The sequence below is a fragment of the Lissotriton helveticus genome, chromosome 5_1 (genome assembly GCF_964261635.1).
Source record: "Lissotriton helveticus chromosome 5_1, aLisHel1.1, whole genome shotgun sequence".
NCBI lineage: Eukaryota > Metazoa > Chordata > Amphibia > Caudata > Salamandridae > Lissotriton > Lissotriton helveticus.
In genome coordinates, this window is record NC_136065.1 from 1,513,566,134 (window position 1) to 1,513,585,069 (window position 18,936).

At 43.4% G+C, this 18,936-nt stretch overlaps 1 protein-coding gene across 2 annotated transcripts in view; it reads right to left on the minus strand.

Moving 5' to 3' along the window:
• The window catches only part of LOC144755519 (membrane cofactor protein-like), a 584,025-nt gene that overhangs the window by 210,325 nt on the left and 354,764 nt on the right, over positions 1-18,936 (minus strand). For both annotated transcript variants that reach the window (XM_078644523.1, XM_078644522.1), the window contains exon 6: positions 13,967-14,158. In XM_078644523.1, the coding sequence (XP_078500649.1) occupies positions 13,967-14,158 (192 nt within the window). The remainder of the gene's footprint in view (positions 1-13,966; positions 14,159-18,936) is intronic.

Below are 18,936 nucleotides of genomic sequence, written 5' to 3' on the forward strand. Positions count from 1 at the left end.
TTTTCCGAACGTTGCTGACACAAGGGGGATATTCACAAGGTGAGGAATCCACTGGCAGATGTATCTATCAGAAGGTTAGGACAAGAAAAAGTCAACTTTCTAAAAGTGGTATATTCAGAATTGTGACACAAAAAATCCGAATTTACCATTGAAGAGGTTTTTAGATTACAATTCTTTAGATACCAAACACAATATTCCCACCCAATGTTATCCTATGGGAGAGACAACTGTGCAGTAGTAACATATTTAATAGCTTTTCACTACCAGGCAGTGGCGTAACACAGGCCCCCGCAGCCCCCGTGGTGCAGGGGGTCCCCCGAGCTGCAGGGGCCCCCCTCAGCACAGTACTCTCCTCAGAGAGATCCTGATAAAATCCAGAGCGGGCCCCTTCCTGCACATTGAAGGGCGGCCTCCTCAAATTTAGTTACGCCACTGCTACCAGGAAATGTAAAACTTAAACGTACAAGTTCTACTCTTTAAATACACTGCACCCTGCCCTATGGCTGCTTAGTGTCTACCTTAGGGGGTTACTAATATGTATAAGGTTAAGCCTGCCAAAAAAGGTTTATTTTGTTAGGTTGAAATAGCAGTTTAAAACTGTACACACAGGCTGCAATAGCTGGCCTGAAACATGTTTAAAGGGCTACTTAGGTGGGTGGTACAATGAGTGCTGCAGGCCCACTAGTAGTATTTATTTTATAGATGGGGGTACATGTAGTTCCACTTTACTAGGGACCTACAAGTAGATTAAATATGCCAACTGGGTGTAAGTCAATGCTACCAATTATAAAGGAGAGAGCACAAGCACTTTATCACTGGTTTGCAGTAGTAAGGCGTGCCAAACCCTAAAACCAGCAAAAACAGGAGTCTGGAAGACAAAACGTTGAAGGAACACCATGCCAAGGATATCAGGTTCTACATGTTCCCTTCCCCAGCTGAAAGCAGGGGAAAGTTCGAAGTAAAGTTCGAAGGTTTGACTCCCTTTTTGAGTGGGTCCCGACTTGATCTTAGGTACTGCAAGTCATCATCTTTACCCTATTTATGCAGATCCATTATCATGCCGTCCATTTACACAGATGTCTGACCTTATCGTTCTAGGAATCGTGAACGTGTCAAATCATTCAGCAAATGCCAGAAACCTTTCACCTTATATGTTCATAATTAAACATCTGGGATACACAACTTGATAAATATAGTCTATGTCAGACATTCCTAAATGTATGTAAAAAATGACAATCTCTGATCAGATTTAGTGTATATGGGCTGCCACTTGACCACTTGTCAGGAAAGGTCCTTAGTTGCAGATTATCACACAAGATTCTTCCAGAGATGGTCTCACCTACTGCCAACACATTTACTGATGCTGATAAAGCGGAATCCTGGAGGAAGGCCTCTATTGCAGTGCATGTTTGCCCTTCACAGGGAACACTGCCTTCATGTCTGCACTGAGAATGACAGCATTTGCTGTCAACAAGGTATGCAGTGTGTCGCTTCTCCCTAAGAAACTCTAGACCACAAGTTGCTCTACTCTCTATGCTTTGTTAGCGTAGCACATAGAAGTAGGTTTTAGGATGTTAGATTTCAGATGATATTTTAATCATGTTTGAAATGTTCATTTTATTCTAGATGTTCACAACATGCCTACTTGCTGCCTTTATGCTATCCTTCTTAGATGTGGGTGTGGGTGTGTGTGTGTATGGCAGGTGGGTGTGGGTTATTGTGAATAACAAAATAGGTTTGTTTCTTTTACCACTGTGCCCCTGATCCCATTACAGGGATGGTTAATCGAAAAGCAATAACTCTACTTCAGCTATGTATTAGGTATGGTTCTGCGGGGCTAAAATAACCTGTCTTTCACATTCAGCGCTGCTGCATTGAACTTTGTTCACTTGTGCCACCTGTGGATGGGTAAGCAAACTTTGTAGAACTACGCAAAAGTTGTAGTTTACACATCAGGAGAACTACCCACCCTCATGGGAATTTTCATTGCTAAGGCAGAAGAATATGGAGAGACCATCAACATTGGCATAGTCAATTTTAACTTAGGAGATGCTCCACCAATTCCTGTAAGGAGATGGACTACCTCAACAGTTTGGGATTCTCACTCCTCATTTGCATTGGTTATCTGAGGGGTCTGTCTGAACCCAGAAGAGAGTACCGGACAAGAATGGTCTCACCTTCTTCAGTGCCCACACCATTGCAAATGCTTCCATTTCTTTTGCACTCCACCTCTGTTCCCGGAGGAGAATCTCCTGCAGAATAAATCTACGGATCCATCTAGACTACCTTTGTTCAGCTGTGGGAGGACAACCTCTATGCCCTGCTCAGAGGCATCGTTCTGCATGATGAACTGATGGGAGAAAGAGACATCAGGGTTCTTGAGCATGGGAGCCATGCACATGGTCTTCTTCTTCGGTGTTGAAAGCAGTCTGTCATGCCTCCATCCAGATGACCTGTCTAGCCTTCCTTTCCTGGAAGTCAGCTCTGTCAAGGGAGCCACAATTGTGCCATACCACTCAACAAACCCATAGTAGACGGTAAGGCCCAAGAAAGTCCTCACCTCTGTCTAGTTCTTTGGGCTTCTCAAGCCAGAATGGTCTGAATTTTTGCCTGGAGTGGCTCCACCTTGCCTCCTCCCACATGGTGACTGAACCTTGCCCTATCTGGAACTTACTGGCCTTTAAAGTCAGGCCTGCTATCTGCAGGGCCTGAAGCACTTTTGAGGTGGCACAGGTGGTCTTCCCAGTTGGAACTGAAGACTGCAATTTCATCCTGGCAGGCGGTACGTATTTACTAACCTCTGGAAGGTGGCAGGGGCCTTCTTCAACCCGAAGGGCATCACTCAGAACTGGAAGTGGCCTACTGTGGTAGAGAACGCACACCTCTCTTTAGCTCCTCAATTAAGATGATCTGCCAGTACCCAGACGTCAGGTCAAACATGCTGCGAAATTTATCAGCCACTAACCGATCAAGGAGCTAGCCAGCTCAGGGGATGGCATGTGCGACAGTCTGAGTGACTGCACTGAGTCTCCAGTCATCCATGCAGAACCTGAGTTTAGGCGTGGTACCCGGAGGGGCAGCCTTGGTGACCAACACCACTGGGCTGGTCCAAGGGCGGCTTCAGGGCTCAATTACCCCAAGTTCCAATTTCTTTGAGATGCCCTCCTTTATGATGCTCTCATCTTGTCATTTATTTATTTAAGAAGTTTTATATAGCGCTAGCCTGATCGGAGGGTATCAGAGTGCTTCACAACAGTTACAGAGCAGTGCAAAAGAGAGCAGAACATAGTACAATAAAGCGATACATTCCGGGTAAGAGTAATAGTAAAGGCAATGATAAAGAGTTCCTTTTCAGGGCCTTGTTAGCCCGCATCCAAGAGAGGAGGAGTGTCACTTTCAGCACTCCACCTGCTTTTATCTGTTCGCTAGAGATCGATCGAGGAAAAGGATCTTAAGCTGACTTTTGAATTTAGCAAAGGAGGGAATAGTTCTAATGTGGGGGGATAGAGTTCCATATTTTGGGCGCATTTCCGGCAAAGGACCTGGTCGCGTTTTTTTGTTTTTGTGATTTTAGAGGGATAAGAAGTAGGGTGTTGGAACTTCTGAGGTTCCTGTTCTGACCTGCTTTTTTGAGTTTGGCCGGCAGATATTCGGGTTTGCCTGTGTAAAGGGCTTTGTGGGTGAGGCAGGCTGTAGATCGTATTCTTCACAGGCATACTGTCCCCAGTGTCAATATCATGGGTAAACCATGTAGTGAGCCCTAGGGTTGTGTGGAATAGAAAGTTGAACTGTCTCGACACTTGGCGGCAGTCTCCCTGCCGATCTAGGGTCAGGGTATGGGAGAGGTTAATACCCTCCACTGACCCATCCTGTTCAATGTAAACAAACATTGGCATAGCCAATAGGTCTCGCTTTTGGGACCTCATAAGTATTTAGTTATGCAGCACAATATCCTTGGTGTAACAACATCAACCGTTGCATGGCTAAACACTTATAAGGTCCCCAAGGTGAGACCTATTGGCTATGCCAATGCTTGTTTTTTCTGGGGCTGTCGTCCTGGTTTACCGGTGCAGTGCATTATTTCCCTGCAATTAGACTTTGCAGTGGGAGTTGGAGGCTTTGCTCGGTCCTCCATTTGTGCCCCTTATGTACGCATTATGTGTGGCATGTGACCCCGCGTGGACGGGGCCTTCTGTTTTCCGCTTCTTTATGTGGATGAGTACGTTTTTGGTCGTGTTGGCTGATAAGGGGATGGTTTCTCCCCTTGGTGTTCAGAGCCTTCTGCACTCTGGATGGTGACTACGGTGGTTGTTTTCCTGCGGCCCTCTGTCGTGGAGTCTGTAGGACGGCGACTTGGTCATCTCCTTCCTCGTTTGCGAATCTCTAGCGGGTTGCTGTGTTGGTTCCTCTGGTTTCTGTGTTGGTCACGGAATTTTGTCCTCTCTGCGGGAGTAGAGGTGGTACTGTGTAGGATCTAGGCCTTCTTTTATTGCTGGGCATTTCTGACTCAGTTGTTTGTTTCGATTTTGTTTTCTATGTCACCAATAATGGAATTTGTGCCAGACCTTCTTCTTCACCTTCCTTCCTGGTCCCTTACGGGGATAAAAGGAGATAATACCTTACTCTCGATTTGTGGCAGTTTTAGCGAGCAGTAAGCTTTTTTCAGAGGGCAGTGTTAAGTATTCAGTGTACACTCTCAAGCAAGAAATGATGTCACACACTCAAAGACTGAACTCAGACCAATTGTTTGTATAAAAAATATTTACTTATATTTATTTTTAGAACCAAGCAGGACTAGGTACAGGTAAGTAAAATTTTACTTTTCAAGACAGGTTGTTCAAAACAAGTAAGCTGGATGAAATTGAATTTACAGGTTTGTAAAACATTTAAAGACAATAGTTATTTGTAATTACTTTTCAGATTACTCTTTAGAGTACTTTTTAGATTAGTTTTTTCTACTCAGTGTGATATGCCTAGATATCACACTGGGACATTTCCTAGACAAAGGTAAGTAAAACAGTTTTTACAGTCAATGCACTACTATGGAGAAAAAAATAGGTTATCGGTTTGCAGGTAAGTAAATGGTCTTGAGGATTGAGTTTCTGAGGTTAGAACAAGAGTTCCCATAGGGTCAAGGATGCACTCAAAAAAGCACCCTCAGCGGCACTACGGCGGCCAGTTACAGAGTGCTGAGGCGCAATGTTAGCCTGCGGGGTTAGGGGACCATCAGTTGGTGGCTGCTCAGGGGCAAGCCACGGGATTGAGGGAGCAAAGCTCCTAGGGTTAAGCTTAGGGCAAAGGGGGATCCAAGTTAGCACACAAAGTGCACCCACAGCAGCGGCTGGGTGCAGGGTGCTGGATCGGTGTTGGGTTTCAATGGGAAATCTCTGGTTGGAACAAACACTGCAGGGTCGGGCAAGGAGGCTTCCTGGAAGCGACCATTGGTTGGAGAGGTAAGTTGGGATGCTGGGGGTTGCATTGACACCGTTGGTTGGGCCACCCAAGGCCTTGTGGCATTGAGTGCAGGGGTGGGGAGACCCTCCAGATAGAGGCTGCAGGCGTCACCAGGAGGCTTGAGGTAGGTCAGGGGTCACCAGGGCCCAAGCCAGGATTGCGGAGGGGATCTCCTTGTGGTGTTTGGACACTCAAACTCGGGCCGTTGGCGCCTGGTGCAGACTCGCGGATTTGGCCAGAGTCTGGTACTTGGGCAAGTCCGGTGCTCAGGTGGGACAAAGTCTTTGTAGGGAAGGGTGGGCAGTTCCTCCAGGTTCTGGGGGCTGCTGGCTACAGTACACGCCGGGATTACACTGAAGCAAGTCGTGGTCGGGAAAGGCCGGTACGGCTGGTGCCAAGGACGTTGGTGTCCTCTTCTTCCTTCAGAACGGCTTTTCTGTACTTCTTTTTCTTCTTGCTTGTCTGCCTTCTGGGTTCAGGGCTGGCCCCTAAAAACTGGATTTAGGGGGCATTTTAGGAGTCTTGAGGTAGTAGCCAATGGGCTACTGACCATAGGGTGACAAACCCTTGGGGTGCTCATCCCACGTGGGGCGAGTGGGCATAATCCCTAATCCTGATTGAAGAGTGCCTGCTATATGCAAGATGGCAGGCACTAAAGAGTGGGCTTCATATCGCCTCCCCCACCCGAGGGTTGGCAGAGGAGGGTACACCTTCTTGGCTGGTCTAATTTTTCCCGCCTGTCTTCCAGCCGAAAAGGGGGTGAGACAGGAAGGCGGCCTACCCCTGATAGCAGGAGAGGCTGAGCGCTGCGTTGCAAAGGCCATTTGAAGCTCCCCTGCCACAGACGGCTCTTCTTGACCTGGGGGAGGTGTGACCACCTCCACCCAGGAAAGGCTTTGTTTCTGGGCCCAGGGAGCGGAGGCTCCAGCCCCAGGGGTCCAGAAAGATGACTTGTGGTGGTAGTCCAGTTTACCAGTCAGGAAACCCACCAGAGGCAGGTGGTTTTTCAAGGGGCATCTCTAAGATTCCCTCCGAGTACATTGTATAATAAATCCCACACTGGCATCAGTGTGGTTTTATTATGCAGAGAAGTTTACTACCATAAATCAGTAAAGCCATTATGGTACTGTGGAGTTCGTAATGACAAACTCCCAGACCATATACTCTTTATGGCTTTACTGCACTTACAATGTCTAAGAATATACTTAGACACTGTAGAGGCACAGGGCTCATGCCTCACCAGGCCTCACCAGTGGTATATTGCACCCAGCTAGAGGGGTGACTTACCTATACCATATGCATTGGGTTGTAGGCATGGCACACAGGTGTGTGTGTGCCATGTCGACTCTTCACTTTTCTCTGCACCAAAACAAACAACCTGCAATGGCAGTGTGTTTGTGTTAAGGTACAGGGCCTCTAAGGGTGGCACAATATGTGCTGCAGCACTGAGATGAATTCCATGGTCACAGTGCCCTTTGTACACATGGTACCTTTTGCGAGGGACTTAGAAGTGGTCAGAGAGGTGCCAATTGTGAGTACAAATGTCCAGTTTTGGGAAAGTACACAGGCCCTGGGAGCCTGATTGGCAGGGACCATGGGCAAATCAAGTCAAAGTGCATCAGAATTCTGGCAAAAAGTGGGGGGGGTGTTACTGCAACAGAAACACACTTTCCTATAAACCCCTATTAATCTTTTTCTTCACCTAACATCCAATACCTTGCAAAAGGAATCTGCACAAACCACCCAGGACTGATGGGGCAGCTTCCGACTGCTCATAAAAGCATGCCTGTACTTTTCTGGGGTGAGGCCATGTATTCTGACAAGGGTGTCCTTCATGGGGCAGATACCTCATCCTCTCCCCCTTCTCTGGGGCAGTAGAGCATTCCTCTCTTCACTAGGTATAAGCCTCCTGAGACTGGTCCCCAGCCCTCTTCAGAGATCCCAGTCATCTCCTGACCAACCTCATAGGCTTCAAACTATTTGTCTTGCAGGTGTAGCCTCAGACAGTCACAGTAGCAATGAGAGTGAATTCGATGGAAGCAAAAGAGCCAATCAAGAAGAATGTCTTTTTTAAATTGAAATGGTTTCAAATTATTGATCTGGGATTTTAGTGTAACCCAAAATCACTGTATGGCACTGCAGAAAAACAAGTACTAATCTCACTACTGAACACCAATATAGGAAATGTGATTACTGGTTGAAGGGGTTGAAACCCTACTCAAGCAGCAACCATAATTGCTGTGATGGTAAAGCACATGTAAACTTCAAATTAACCTGTGCTTAACCCTCTGGTAGCTTGGCAAAAAAGCAGTTAGGCTTAACTATAAGTATATATGCAACAATTCAAACAGTAAGAAAGTGAAAACACAACACTAGAAAATATTCCACACCAAATTAGAAAAATAAGAGTGAACTTTAACAAATTAAGAGAGACCAAAATGGCATATTTTCAATGAGTAGAACCGGAGATATGCAATTTCAAAGTTTTAAGTAAAAACAGTGTCAAGAAGCACAAAGCGCCAACTATGGTTATCTGGTCGCACAGGACTGCGACAAAATCACAAGTTCAGGCTCACTATGATGGAGTGGGGGCAGCATATAGGGACCAGGTTTGGCCCACTAAACAAAGTACCTTAAATCCTGGATGCAGAGCTTTGTGAGATCCTGTGTCGCGAATACGTCCCACATTGGTGGTTCCAAGGAAGCTGCAGGGCTGCAATGCAGAGTAGTGGACTGTCATTGAGGATGCCGTCGACGATGGGCATGTGATGCAAAGGCCTATGTCAAGGATGAGTTGCGTAGTAGTGGTCCAGAGGAGACTTGGGGGCTGCAATTCAAGTTTTACGTCGGGGATGCGTCACACAGTGGCCATTCCAAAGCAGAACTGTGAGGAAATGGCGGGTAGGGCTCGCAGGAGACAGAGTCCAGGTGCTGGATTCAAGCAGGTTAGAGCCTTTTCTGTCCCACAAGGCTCTGATCGTAGGCCAGCCAACTAGCCCTTGAGCCAAGTCCTTTGCTCAAGCAGCAGGGCATCAGACAGCAAGCCAATAGAGTAGCAGTCCTTCTTGCAGGGCAGCACAGCAGTCCTCCGAGTCTTCCACAAGTCCAGAAGAGTACTGAAGATTTGGTCTGAGCGTCCAATATTTATATTGGGTACCCACTCGAAGTAGAAGAAGGTTCTGGAGGTTTCCAACCTTGTGTAAGCTTACAACACACTAGTGTCAAACCATTTGTGAGTGTGCTCAGGCAGAGCCTTTCTGATGCACAAGTATGGTAGGTGACAGCTCCTCCCCCTCATAAAGTCAGAGTTGGCCCATACTCCCAGCACCTATGCTCCTTTTTCCGACTGTCTGGGGGCAATATACAAAGACCAATTGCCAGCTACACCTTGCCTGGTGACCCAGGAAACAGTTTGCAGCCACCAAATGGTTTGGACAAGAACATGCCAGAATTGTGACTTCAAATCGACTTTACCATTAAAGGGGGTTACATTTCAATTCATTAGACAATAAACTCGACATTTCTACCTACTTCCAATTGAAAGTTATCACTTGTTCACTGTAATAATTTAACTCAATGTTATCCTATAGGAGAGGCAGACCTTGTAGTTATTAAAAAAACAAATTTAATCGTTTTTCACTACCAGGAAATTTAAAACTTAAAATTGCATGCCCAACGCTTTAAATACGCTGCACCCTGCCTCATGGCTGTTTAGGGACTACACTAGGGGTGACGTATATGTATTAAAAAGGAAGGTTAAGGCCCAACAAAAGGTTTATTTTGGTAGGTTAAAATGGCAGTTTAAAACTGCACACAGGCTGCAATGGCAGGCCTGAGACATGTTTAAAGGGAGGCACAATGAGTGCTGCAGGCCCACTAGTAGCATTAAATTTACAGGTCCTCAGTAAATCTAGTTCAACTTTACTAGTAACTTACAAGTAGATTAAATATGCCAATTGGGTGTAGGACAATGCAACTAATTCCAAAGGAGAAAGCACAAGCATGTTAGCACTGGTTAGCAGTGGTATGGTGTGCAGAGTCCTAAAGTCAGCAAGAACGAATTAAGAAAGAACAGGAGGCTGGAACGAAATAATGTTGTCGGACAACCACACCAAGGCGATCAGGTCCATTATTCACCAGTTATAGTTTACCAATTGCTTATGACTTGCTAAGGATCTCACATATTACATCACTGATGACATCCGTGATGAAACTATACAATCATTGTGACACAGTGCCATAGGGCTTTGCCTTGAAATAATCTTACATATGATAGGTGTGGACACATTTCTACTTCCCTTAATGGGTTTGCCCACTTAACTACTTCAAAGAAGAGGTTGACAGCTCAGCAAACTGTAACTGTTGAATTTTTGTTTTAAATGTTTTGAAATTATTACAAAAAGCCCAAGTAAAATGTCACTTTAAACTTTGTTTTTATCCAGTGAATTCCTGTTTTTATTAATCACAATCACCCTAATACCTCATGGAGCACAACTTTTGTATTGTGTGCAGTATAGGGTTGGTCACAAGGCCTAGCTGTTTCTAGGAGCTACACCCATGGGTGGCCAACACCCCACTGTTGGCCATGCCCCACAAGGTCATGCAACCCACCTGTGGACCCCCCCACCCCATTGACCCCTGCCCCTAAGAAAACCAAGGGGGTCAGGATACCCCTACCCAGTTCCCTTATGGCTTAACATTTTTTTCCTGATCCTGTTGCAGCCAGCCAATGAGATTCCTCAGTACAGCAGGTTGGTCCCAGAGCACCTGACAGGAAAAGAAGCCCTTTTGACCAATTGGATGTTCTATTTCTTTGATTAATTGTACAGCACAGGTACAGGGGACCAACCACCCAGATATACAGTGCATACAAAAAACTGAAAATGTACAAACAGTACATAAACAACTCATTATGAACTTGGACAGTGTATTGGGACCAGTTCTGCTCTTTCTCCTCGATACTTATTTAATAAAGGGTCCGGTAAGTCACCAAAGAATAAAAGCAGACACGTAATGAGAGCGTTGCGGGTCCTATTCACTAGAAGTCATTCCAGCACCGCAACAAGATATAACAATTTTGAATAAGGTGTACATCCAACCCAGATGTCCAGCCACCTCTTCCAGGCATCTATGCCAGGACAAGATATACCGTGATATATACTAGTGTCCTACACAGACGTTCCCAGCCCTCAGGAAGATCTTCTCGAAATCCTCATGGTCCCCACACAAAGGTCAAAATGCATCGGCACGACACCCTTTCCCCATAACTGAGGCCAAGAGTATTTCCGCTGAGAACAATTACGTGCCTAAACACTTTCTAAGCTGAACTTGGACAACTCAGACATGGACCTTTCCAGGTGTTCTCTGACCTTTATGGTCCCGATACACACTAATATAGTAGGACTGTCCAAATTCATAATGAGTTGTTCATGTACTGTTTGTAAATTTTCAGTTTTTTGTATGCACTGTATATAAGGCTTTTATGTGTAGGAATTGCTGAAAAAGGAAGCAATTCTGAAACATTATCATTGTGCGATAATGATTGTGTGAATCAAAGGAGAACATGTAAACTAAAAAAGATCAAAGTAAATATGCAATGTTGAAATGACAAATAATTTGCCTAAAGAACAAGTTACTTACCTTCGGTAACGCTTTTTCTGGTAGATACAATATCTGCCTGTGGATTCCTCACCTTGTGAATATCCCCTTGCGCCAGCAACATTTGGAAATTCTTTTCGTAGCTTTGCGCCGACGTGGACTTGGAGGTCATGGAGGCACGGCATCGCTCGCGACTCCGCTGTCGGCAATCCTCGACGTCATGGTCGGAACTCAGGCACCAGACGCAGCACTCATGTGGGTCAGTAATAGACATAGTCTTGCCACATTCTCCGCAAGCCTTAAAGCCAGTCTTCTTTGACGACATCTCGAAGAAAATAGAAACAGCAATAACAGAATAAGAGTAACAAAGTTACTAGGAAGCTACAGTACGATCCCAGAAAACCGTTAGCGTCGACGACGCAGAAAAAAGGGAACTGATGTCATCACGCCGGCGTGGGCCTATTATAGGCGTCGGTGACGTCAGCGGAGTCGCGAGCGATGCCGTGCCTCTATGACGTCCAAGTCCACGTCGGCGCGAAGCTACGAAAAGAATTTCCGAATGTTGCTGGCGCAAGGGGATATTCACAAGGTGAGGAATCCACACGGCAGATGTATCTATCAGAAATGTGGTGATTTTTGGGAAAATGTTGACTCACTGTTAAAATGAATTGAAGAAAGTTTACATAGTAACCATCACACACCCGGAGGTATCGATAAGAGACCTGTGTAGTAGAAAGATTGGATAGTCAATGGTCTGAGAGGTACCCACTCACTGTACGGCATAACTGATTCCAGCCTCTCAGGTCCATAACATAATCACTCCCCTTTTCTGAAACAGATGTTTCTTTCTACAGCACTAACCATAATTTCGATTAAAAACCCCTTCATTTTGGTAATTTCTAGATGGAATGTTTTAAGCTTTACAACTTTTAGTTCATCAAGATTGTTTTTGGTGTCCCACCCGTTTTTCATAAAAAAGAATATTAGTGCTCTACTTGTTCATTAGAACATGGAGGAATAACGGAGGAAAGGGGGCTGCTGTTGGAAGTACATATTTTACTCAGTATCCCAGACGTTATTCTCTTATGACTGATGAAGATAGTGCGAATTTACAGAAAATATGCTCTCATTTTAGCTTGTGTAGCACTTCCATCACTTCTAAAAGGGAGAAAACGGTTTTCTCTCAAAAATAGTTAATCAAATCCCAGCAGAGGATCAGCATTTTACGCAGGATGAGATCACCTAAGAAAACACTACAATTCCTAAAATGAGTATGGTACCAACAAAACATGATTTATGATGTGCCCTAATTCTGTTATCAGCTTTATGGATGCTCCTTGTTGTGACCCTCAAAAACAGGCCTTCGGTACAATGCATTTAACATATCCCAGAGTCCATTAATGACTACTGCTGGAGTCGCTACGAAGGAAATGATCTAGGGCCAGATGTAGGTAAATCTATTTTACCGACTCATAAATACCGAATTTTACCGATTCGGTATTTATGAATCGGTAAAATAGAAGCAGGGAGATGTAGGTACATCCAGATGTTTTTTTACCGAATCGGTAAAAATCGGTATTTACCGATTCGGTAAACACCGACCGGTAATGCCCATTCATTTCTATGGGCTTTGAAGCCCATAGGAATGCATGGGCATTACCGATTCGGTATTTACCGAATCGGTAAATACCGAATGTCACAAGGGTGCAGGGGGTGTCACTTTGACACCCTCTGGCACCCCCAAAAGAGGCTCGGGTGCCATGTGGCAGGCATACCTGCCCTAAGGGCAGGTCTGCCTGTCATATGGCAGAGGTGTGCATGCACACATATGCATGCACACCGGAATCGGTATTTTACCATCAAATTGAATTTGATGGTAAAATACCGATTCTGTAAGGCTTGTGGGACTCAGCAGAGTCCCACCTACATCTCAAAATTACCGAATCGGTAAAAATACCGATTCGGTAATTTACAGAATCGGTAAATTTACTGATCGGTAAATTTACCGATTCTGTAATAATTTGCCCCCTACATCTCAAATTCCTTTTACCGGTCGGTAACGGCCGAATTCGGCCGTTACCGACCGGTAAATCCCTACCTACATCTGGCCCTAAGTGTGTTAGGGGAAGTGAACAAATCTCTTTTGCTGATAAAAATAGTATTGTTCTTGATAGACCTAGTAGGCAATCCTATCATGATATCTGTACAGCTCGCTATGAGATGCATAGGTTCTAGCAACCAAATACATGTAACTAGGACCAACCAAAGCTATACTGTTTGGGAGTATGCCAATAGTTAGAAAATTAATTACATCTGCATAGCTGGATATAGCTGGTAAGGTCACCAACTTACCAGCCTTTTCAGTGCATAGAGTGATAGTGACATTTGGGAATTTTATTAACGGAAGGATAAAAAGGTAATTCGGTTATTAAGGCTGGATTGGTATTTCAATAAATAAATAGTTATTTTAATTTACCTTTTCAGTCATTTTGACGCAGAAGTCTATTACATGTTGGAAAACAATTTGTTATTTCGGTTTAGCGACCTGATATTGGGTTTGCTTACCACATAATTTATTCCAAATTGATCCTCAAAATAAATACAAGGTTGCTGAAGCATTAACCCAAACCTAAAAGCATGCAAATAGCAAGGTCACTATTCCCCTTAACCTACATAAATGTCTCAGTACCTTACACGCAGCCCAACATAAAAAGTGACCATCAAAATAAGTTGGCTCCCTGCAAAGCAACTTCACATTTAGAGGATATATGACACAGGTATTCGGGTGTTGTTTATTTTCACCATAATGTTTCTCAGAACTTTCTCAGAATTAACTTAAGAAACTACTTTAATCATTCTAGCTGTTACGTAAATTATTTAACATTTTTATACGAACACATTTGCTGATACTCACGCACACCAAAGACACATGTTGGCAACGCAGGATACCAATTACTGTTTTCATCGCATTCCACTAGAGCAGTTCCGTTCATGTAAAAGCCTTCTTTGCATATAAAGTTAACAGATTCTTGGTATTTGAAAGGCCCAATTCCAAAGCCAGATGTTTTTTCTCCATTTTCGATAGATGGAGATGAACAACTAACAACTGAAAAACAAATCGCGCAAAAATGGTTTTCAATCACTGACACGCTAATTACAACTACACAAACTGAAAATATATACCTATGGACTGAACACAAATATGAAACTGCTTGAAAAAATTAGGAGCATAATGTGTACTTTTTACAAAAAGTCATGTTTTGCCATTATCTAAAAATAGAACTAAATACTATGAAGTAGCATGAACTGGGTTAAAAACGATTTGTTTAATGTTAGTGCTTTTCCTTGTTCATATTTCATGGGCCCATAAAGCGCTATCTAATGAATCAAAGATCCAAATTGAAGCTATTCAACAAATCAAAACATACAGTTATAACATGAAGAACATTTGACTTCACAATATAGACAGATAATTATTACGTTTCAAACCATTAAGGTTGAGTATGGATCAATGGTTTACAGAAGGCAAAAAGCATGAAATTAGTGTCAATTAATCAATATATGAATACGTTAATTATTCTGAAGTTCAAATCAATTCAAAATCATAAACGGAAGTGATCAAACTAGGAGTCTCGCCTCAAAATGAAGGATTAAGAACTAGTTCTCCCACAAAGTGAGTATACTAAAATTTCTTACTCTGCTCAAACTGCATCAAAAAGTGGACTGACTAATCTACATTGCACTAGCTTAAACAATGCCATACTAATACTTTAATACACACACACACACACCCACACACACACGGGTTCCCATAAAAATGATCCAATAAGGTTAAAGTGAAATGATACAATTGTGGACTAATTACCTTCTCATGATTCATCTCAATACAGCTTCTATGTGTCCTCGAACTTACATTATGTGCAATAAACAATGAAATAAATGGACCAGCCTGCCCTCTGCAGTTGACTCTCTGAGTATTCTACCAATTATACAATTCCATGATTATCACAGTAAAAATAAAACATTTCACTTGGGAAAGAAAGTGAAAGAACATTGCATTTGCTAATCAGAACTTCTGTTTTGACTAGAAATAAAAAATGTATTTATCACAAAGCAAGATGGCACTGAACGTTAGCCAATTAATTGCAGGCCTACATTAGCTATGGTCAATGTAAATGTGAACAAAAACACAATGAAAGACATTTGCATGTTTATATGTTAATGTCACTATCATGGAAAAGCATTTGATATAAAACCCCTTTCAATCATCTCCTTTTAAAGGTAAAAGCAGGAAAAAGATAAGCAGGTGGCAAACCTCACTAAAAGGAATTTAAAGCTTTGTTTCATGGTAGCTCGTATACCTTCACTTTAATACGGCAGTGCATCTGGCAATTTGAATCAGGTTATATTGATCGGCAAGAGTTAGAGAAAAAAGAAATTTGGTAATTATTTTATTATAAATTCTCATATATTTTCCCATTAAAGGAAGGAGACGCAGGATGGTGAAAAAGGGTGGGCACAACCAGAAATGGATAGCATCTCTATCAAGGCATCTTTATTAATATACAAAAATGCTGAACAGAATAGTTTGAAAAGTGTAAAAATTATAATCAATGTAAACATGAAACTAATTAAATAATAGGCATTAGCAAAACCAATAGGTTTTCTCTATGCATGAGCTATTGGCTTTGGCAATGTGATTTAACCATGCTGTACACCAGTGGGGCTGCTGTTCATGGTTAGTGGTATGTAGTGAAGTGGGATGTGGTGGATTGGGGTAGATTGGAGTGGGATAGATTGAGGTGAGGTGGGGGAGAAGGGAGTGGGGTAGATTGGAGCAGAGTGGGTAGACTGGAGTAGAATGGATTGAAATGGAGTGGATTGGGGTGGGGTGGATTGAAGAGGTGTGGGTAGATTAAGTAGGTGGCTTGTTTTAGACTGGAGTGGAGTAGGGTACATTGGAGTGGGGTAGATTGTGGTTAAGTGGGGTGGGCCAGATTGGGCTGGAGTGGACTGTGGTAGACTAAGGTAGATTGGATTGGGGTGAGGAAGATTGGGGTAGGGTAGATTGGATTGGGGTGGGGCAGGTTAGATTGGAGCAGGGTAAATTGGAGTGGAGCGGGCTAGATTGGGGTGGAGTGGGATAGATTGGGTAGGATGCAGTGGGGTACGCTGTGGTAGATTGGTGTGGTGTAGATTCTGGTAGATTTAAATGGAGTGGGGTGGATTGGGGTAGAGTGGAGAATATTAAGTAGATTTCAGTGGGGTACATTGTGGTAGATTGGAGTAGTGTAGATTGGGGTTAGAGAGGGGTGGGGTACATTGGAGTGGGAAGGTTGGGGTAGAGTGTGGTGGAGTGCAGTAGATTGGTGTAGAGTGGGTTTGGGTAGATTGAAGTGGAGTGGGGTAGAATAGCGAGTTCATCCCAATTTCAAGACAGAGGGGGCGTTTGAGGAACAAAACAATTTATAGATGAAAGCATAAAAAAAGAAACAAGCTAGTGAACCGAGATTGTCCAGATGAGAAAATATTCTACAATTACATTTGCAGCAAAATGTACTACCAGAGACTTTGATAGAGAGCTCGGTAACAACCACTTTGCTTTAAGCTGCATGAGCTCTAAAGCCAACCCGAAAGGCTCTTATGTCTGTCATGAAATTAAAGTTTGGCTCTCTATCTAAACCATATTATAGATACTCGGCTTGATGCACAAAAGGTAATTGGCGTTTTGCAGAAGTACCAATGCAATTCACAAACCTATGGCTGAAGACCTCAACCTCTTCCTCCATCTTTTCTGTATGTAGGTCTCCATCTAGGTGGCGACAAACTAATACATAGCACACACTACATTCAAGTAAGATAATTGAACTTCATAAAATTTCTACTACTGCTTAAATGTACTCCAGCCCAGCCTTGGAGTACATCAAGCACAACACATAGCCAACCGCTGGCCTGTCGATTCACGCCTGTCACGTTATGTGTTCATTGCACTCTTCAGAGGCGCAATAGTCATTTTGGCATAGAGGCCACACCTCCCACTTAAAAATATGAGCCCTCCAATGGGTGACTCGAATGAGTCCACATTGGTTTGTGGGTCTTGCAGTGTGTGCCTCAATTAGGTGCAGCTGTCTGAGACATTTCAAGCCCCCCAATGGGCCTCCACTCGCACATCCGGCTTGTCAATCTTCCATGAATGCCTCCACATTGAGACCTCCGGGCAAAAGGATGAGGCTTTCAACCAAACTAGACAACATAGGACCGCCGCACCTGCCAACTGGTGAAAGGCTGTGGAGCAGTGATTCAGCTCTGTATGGATAATTTCGGAGGAAGTCCTCTCACCCTCCTGAAAAATTTCTTTTTCCTCTTTTTTTTATCCTCCATTAAAAATTCAAGGCGCACTGAAATGTCAAACCGCATTTTTCAATCATATCTCCCTAATATAGCTAGTACATTGAATGCCCTGATGGAGGTTGCCACCATTGCTTAGAAGCGCTTACCAATATTGTCCAGCTGCCTACCCTCCTATCAGGAGGGGCAGAGCATGAAGCAGAAGGTTTACTGGACTGCCTTTGGGCTGCTTGTTTGATCACAGAGTCAGGGCGGGGTTGACCACTAAACATGTAGGTGAGCTGTCTGGCGCTTAATGCTTCTTATCCAGCCAAGTGACTACAGCTGCCACGGAATCTGGGGTCTTCATGAGTTTCAAATTTTCCTAAGAGAAAACAGGGAATGATCCCTGAGTGGGTAGCACTATACCTAAAGCAGATGCCAAAGTAAATGGAACAATTTTTCAATCCAAAATTTGTGTGCACACAAAACCAACCATGAATATTCTTTTCACAATTGTATTAACCATATGATATACTGAGATACATAAACATGAATTACAAACGTAGTTTATTTGTGGATACCATCTCCACTTCTATTTTCACGATTTTCAAAAACAATTCAAAGTAAACAATGATTTTTGCAAACAATAATTCTGAAGTAAGCACATCTGTGAAAAGTCATCCCAATGCATTTCGGGACCCCATGGTCCCTTCTTCAGGGGCACATCTGAAAACGAATAAATAACACACTGATGTATATTATGCGTACATAGGAGGTTGTCTCAACAACATTGTTGTTTCAAAAATGAACACGTGATGATACCCAAATTAACATGTGTCTTGAAAATATTGTGATCCGTGCAAAACCAACATGCTGGTGAAGAAATGCTCGGTGTTAAAGAGTTTTGTATAATGTTTCCGTTGTGCAATGGAGTGAATTTATACAAAATCTGTGTTTTCAAACTAGGAACCATGCAGGGTTGATACAAGTTTCCAAAAATAGTAAGTTATGTGTAGTGTTGCCAAAGCTCACGGTAATGAATATATAGGAGGTCTGTGCATAACAACTCGAAACCATGCGTGGTTAATAAAAGGTGTCACGGTGTACCAGTGTTCAAATCACCGAACAAGATACAATGCATGAAGAAGTACCTGATGCTAATTATATCCAAACTGTCCGAGTAGGGGAAAGTCACGTAAAATGACTCACTAGGATCAACTGTAATGGTAAATGACTATGTGTTACTGAAAGCCTGTGTAAAAATGTTATCGCGCAAAAGTGTGGACCATATTGAACGCTTACCGGTGTAGGACTTGTGTGTCTCGTAGGTGAATGAAAAGAGTGAACACCTGTAAATATAAACATAAACACGAGCGATCTGAAACAACCGTGATAGATATCTGCAATACAAGAAAGAGAAATGCTAAAAACCAGTGCTTACCTGTCGGAAGAACAGGTAATGCGGCTAACCAATGTAGATACCAGTAGCTGGAATGGTAACAGTACAGAGTGTTATTACGGGGATCTCCTATAGTGAGCCAAAAGATACTAAGA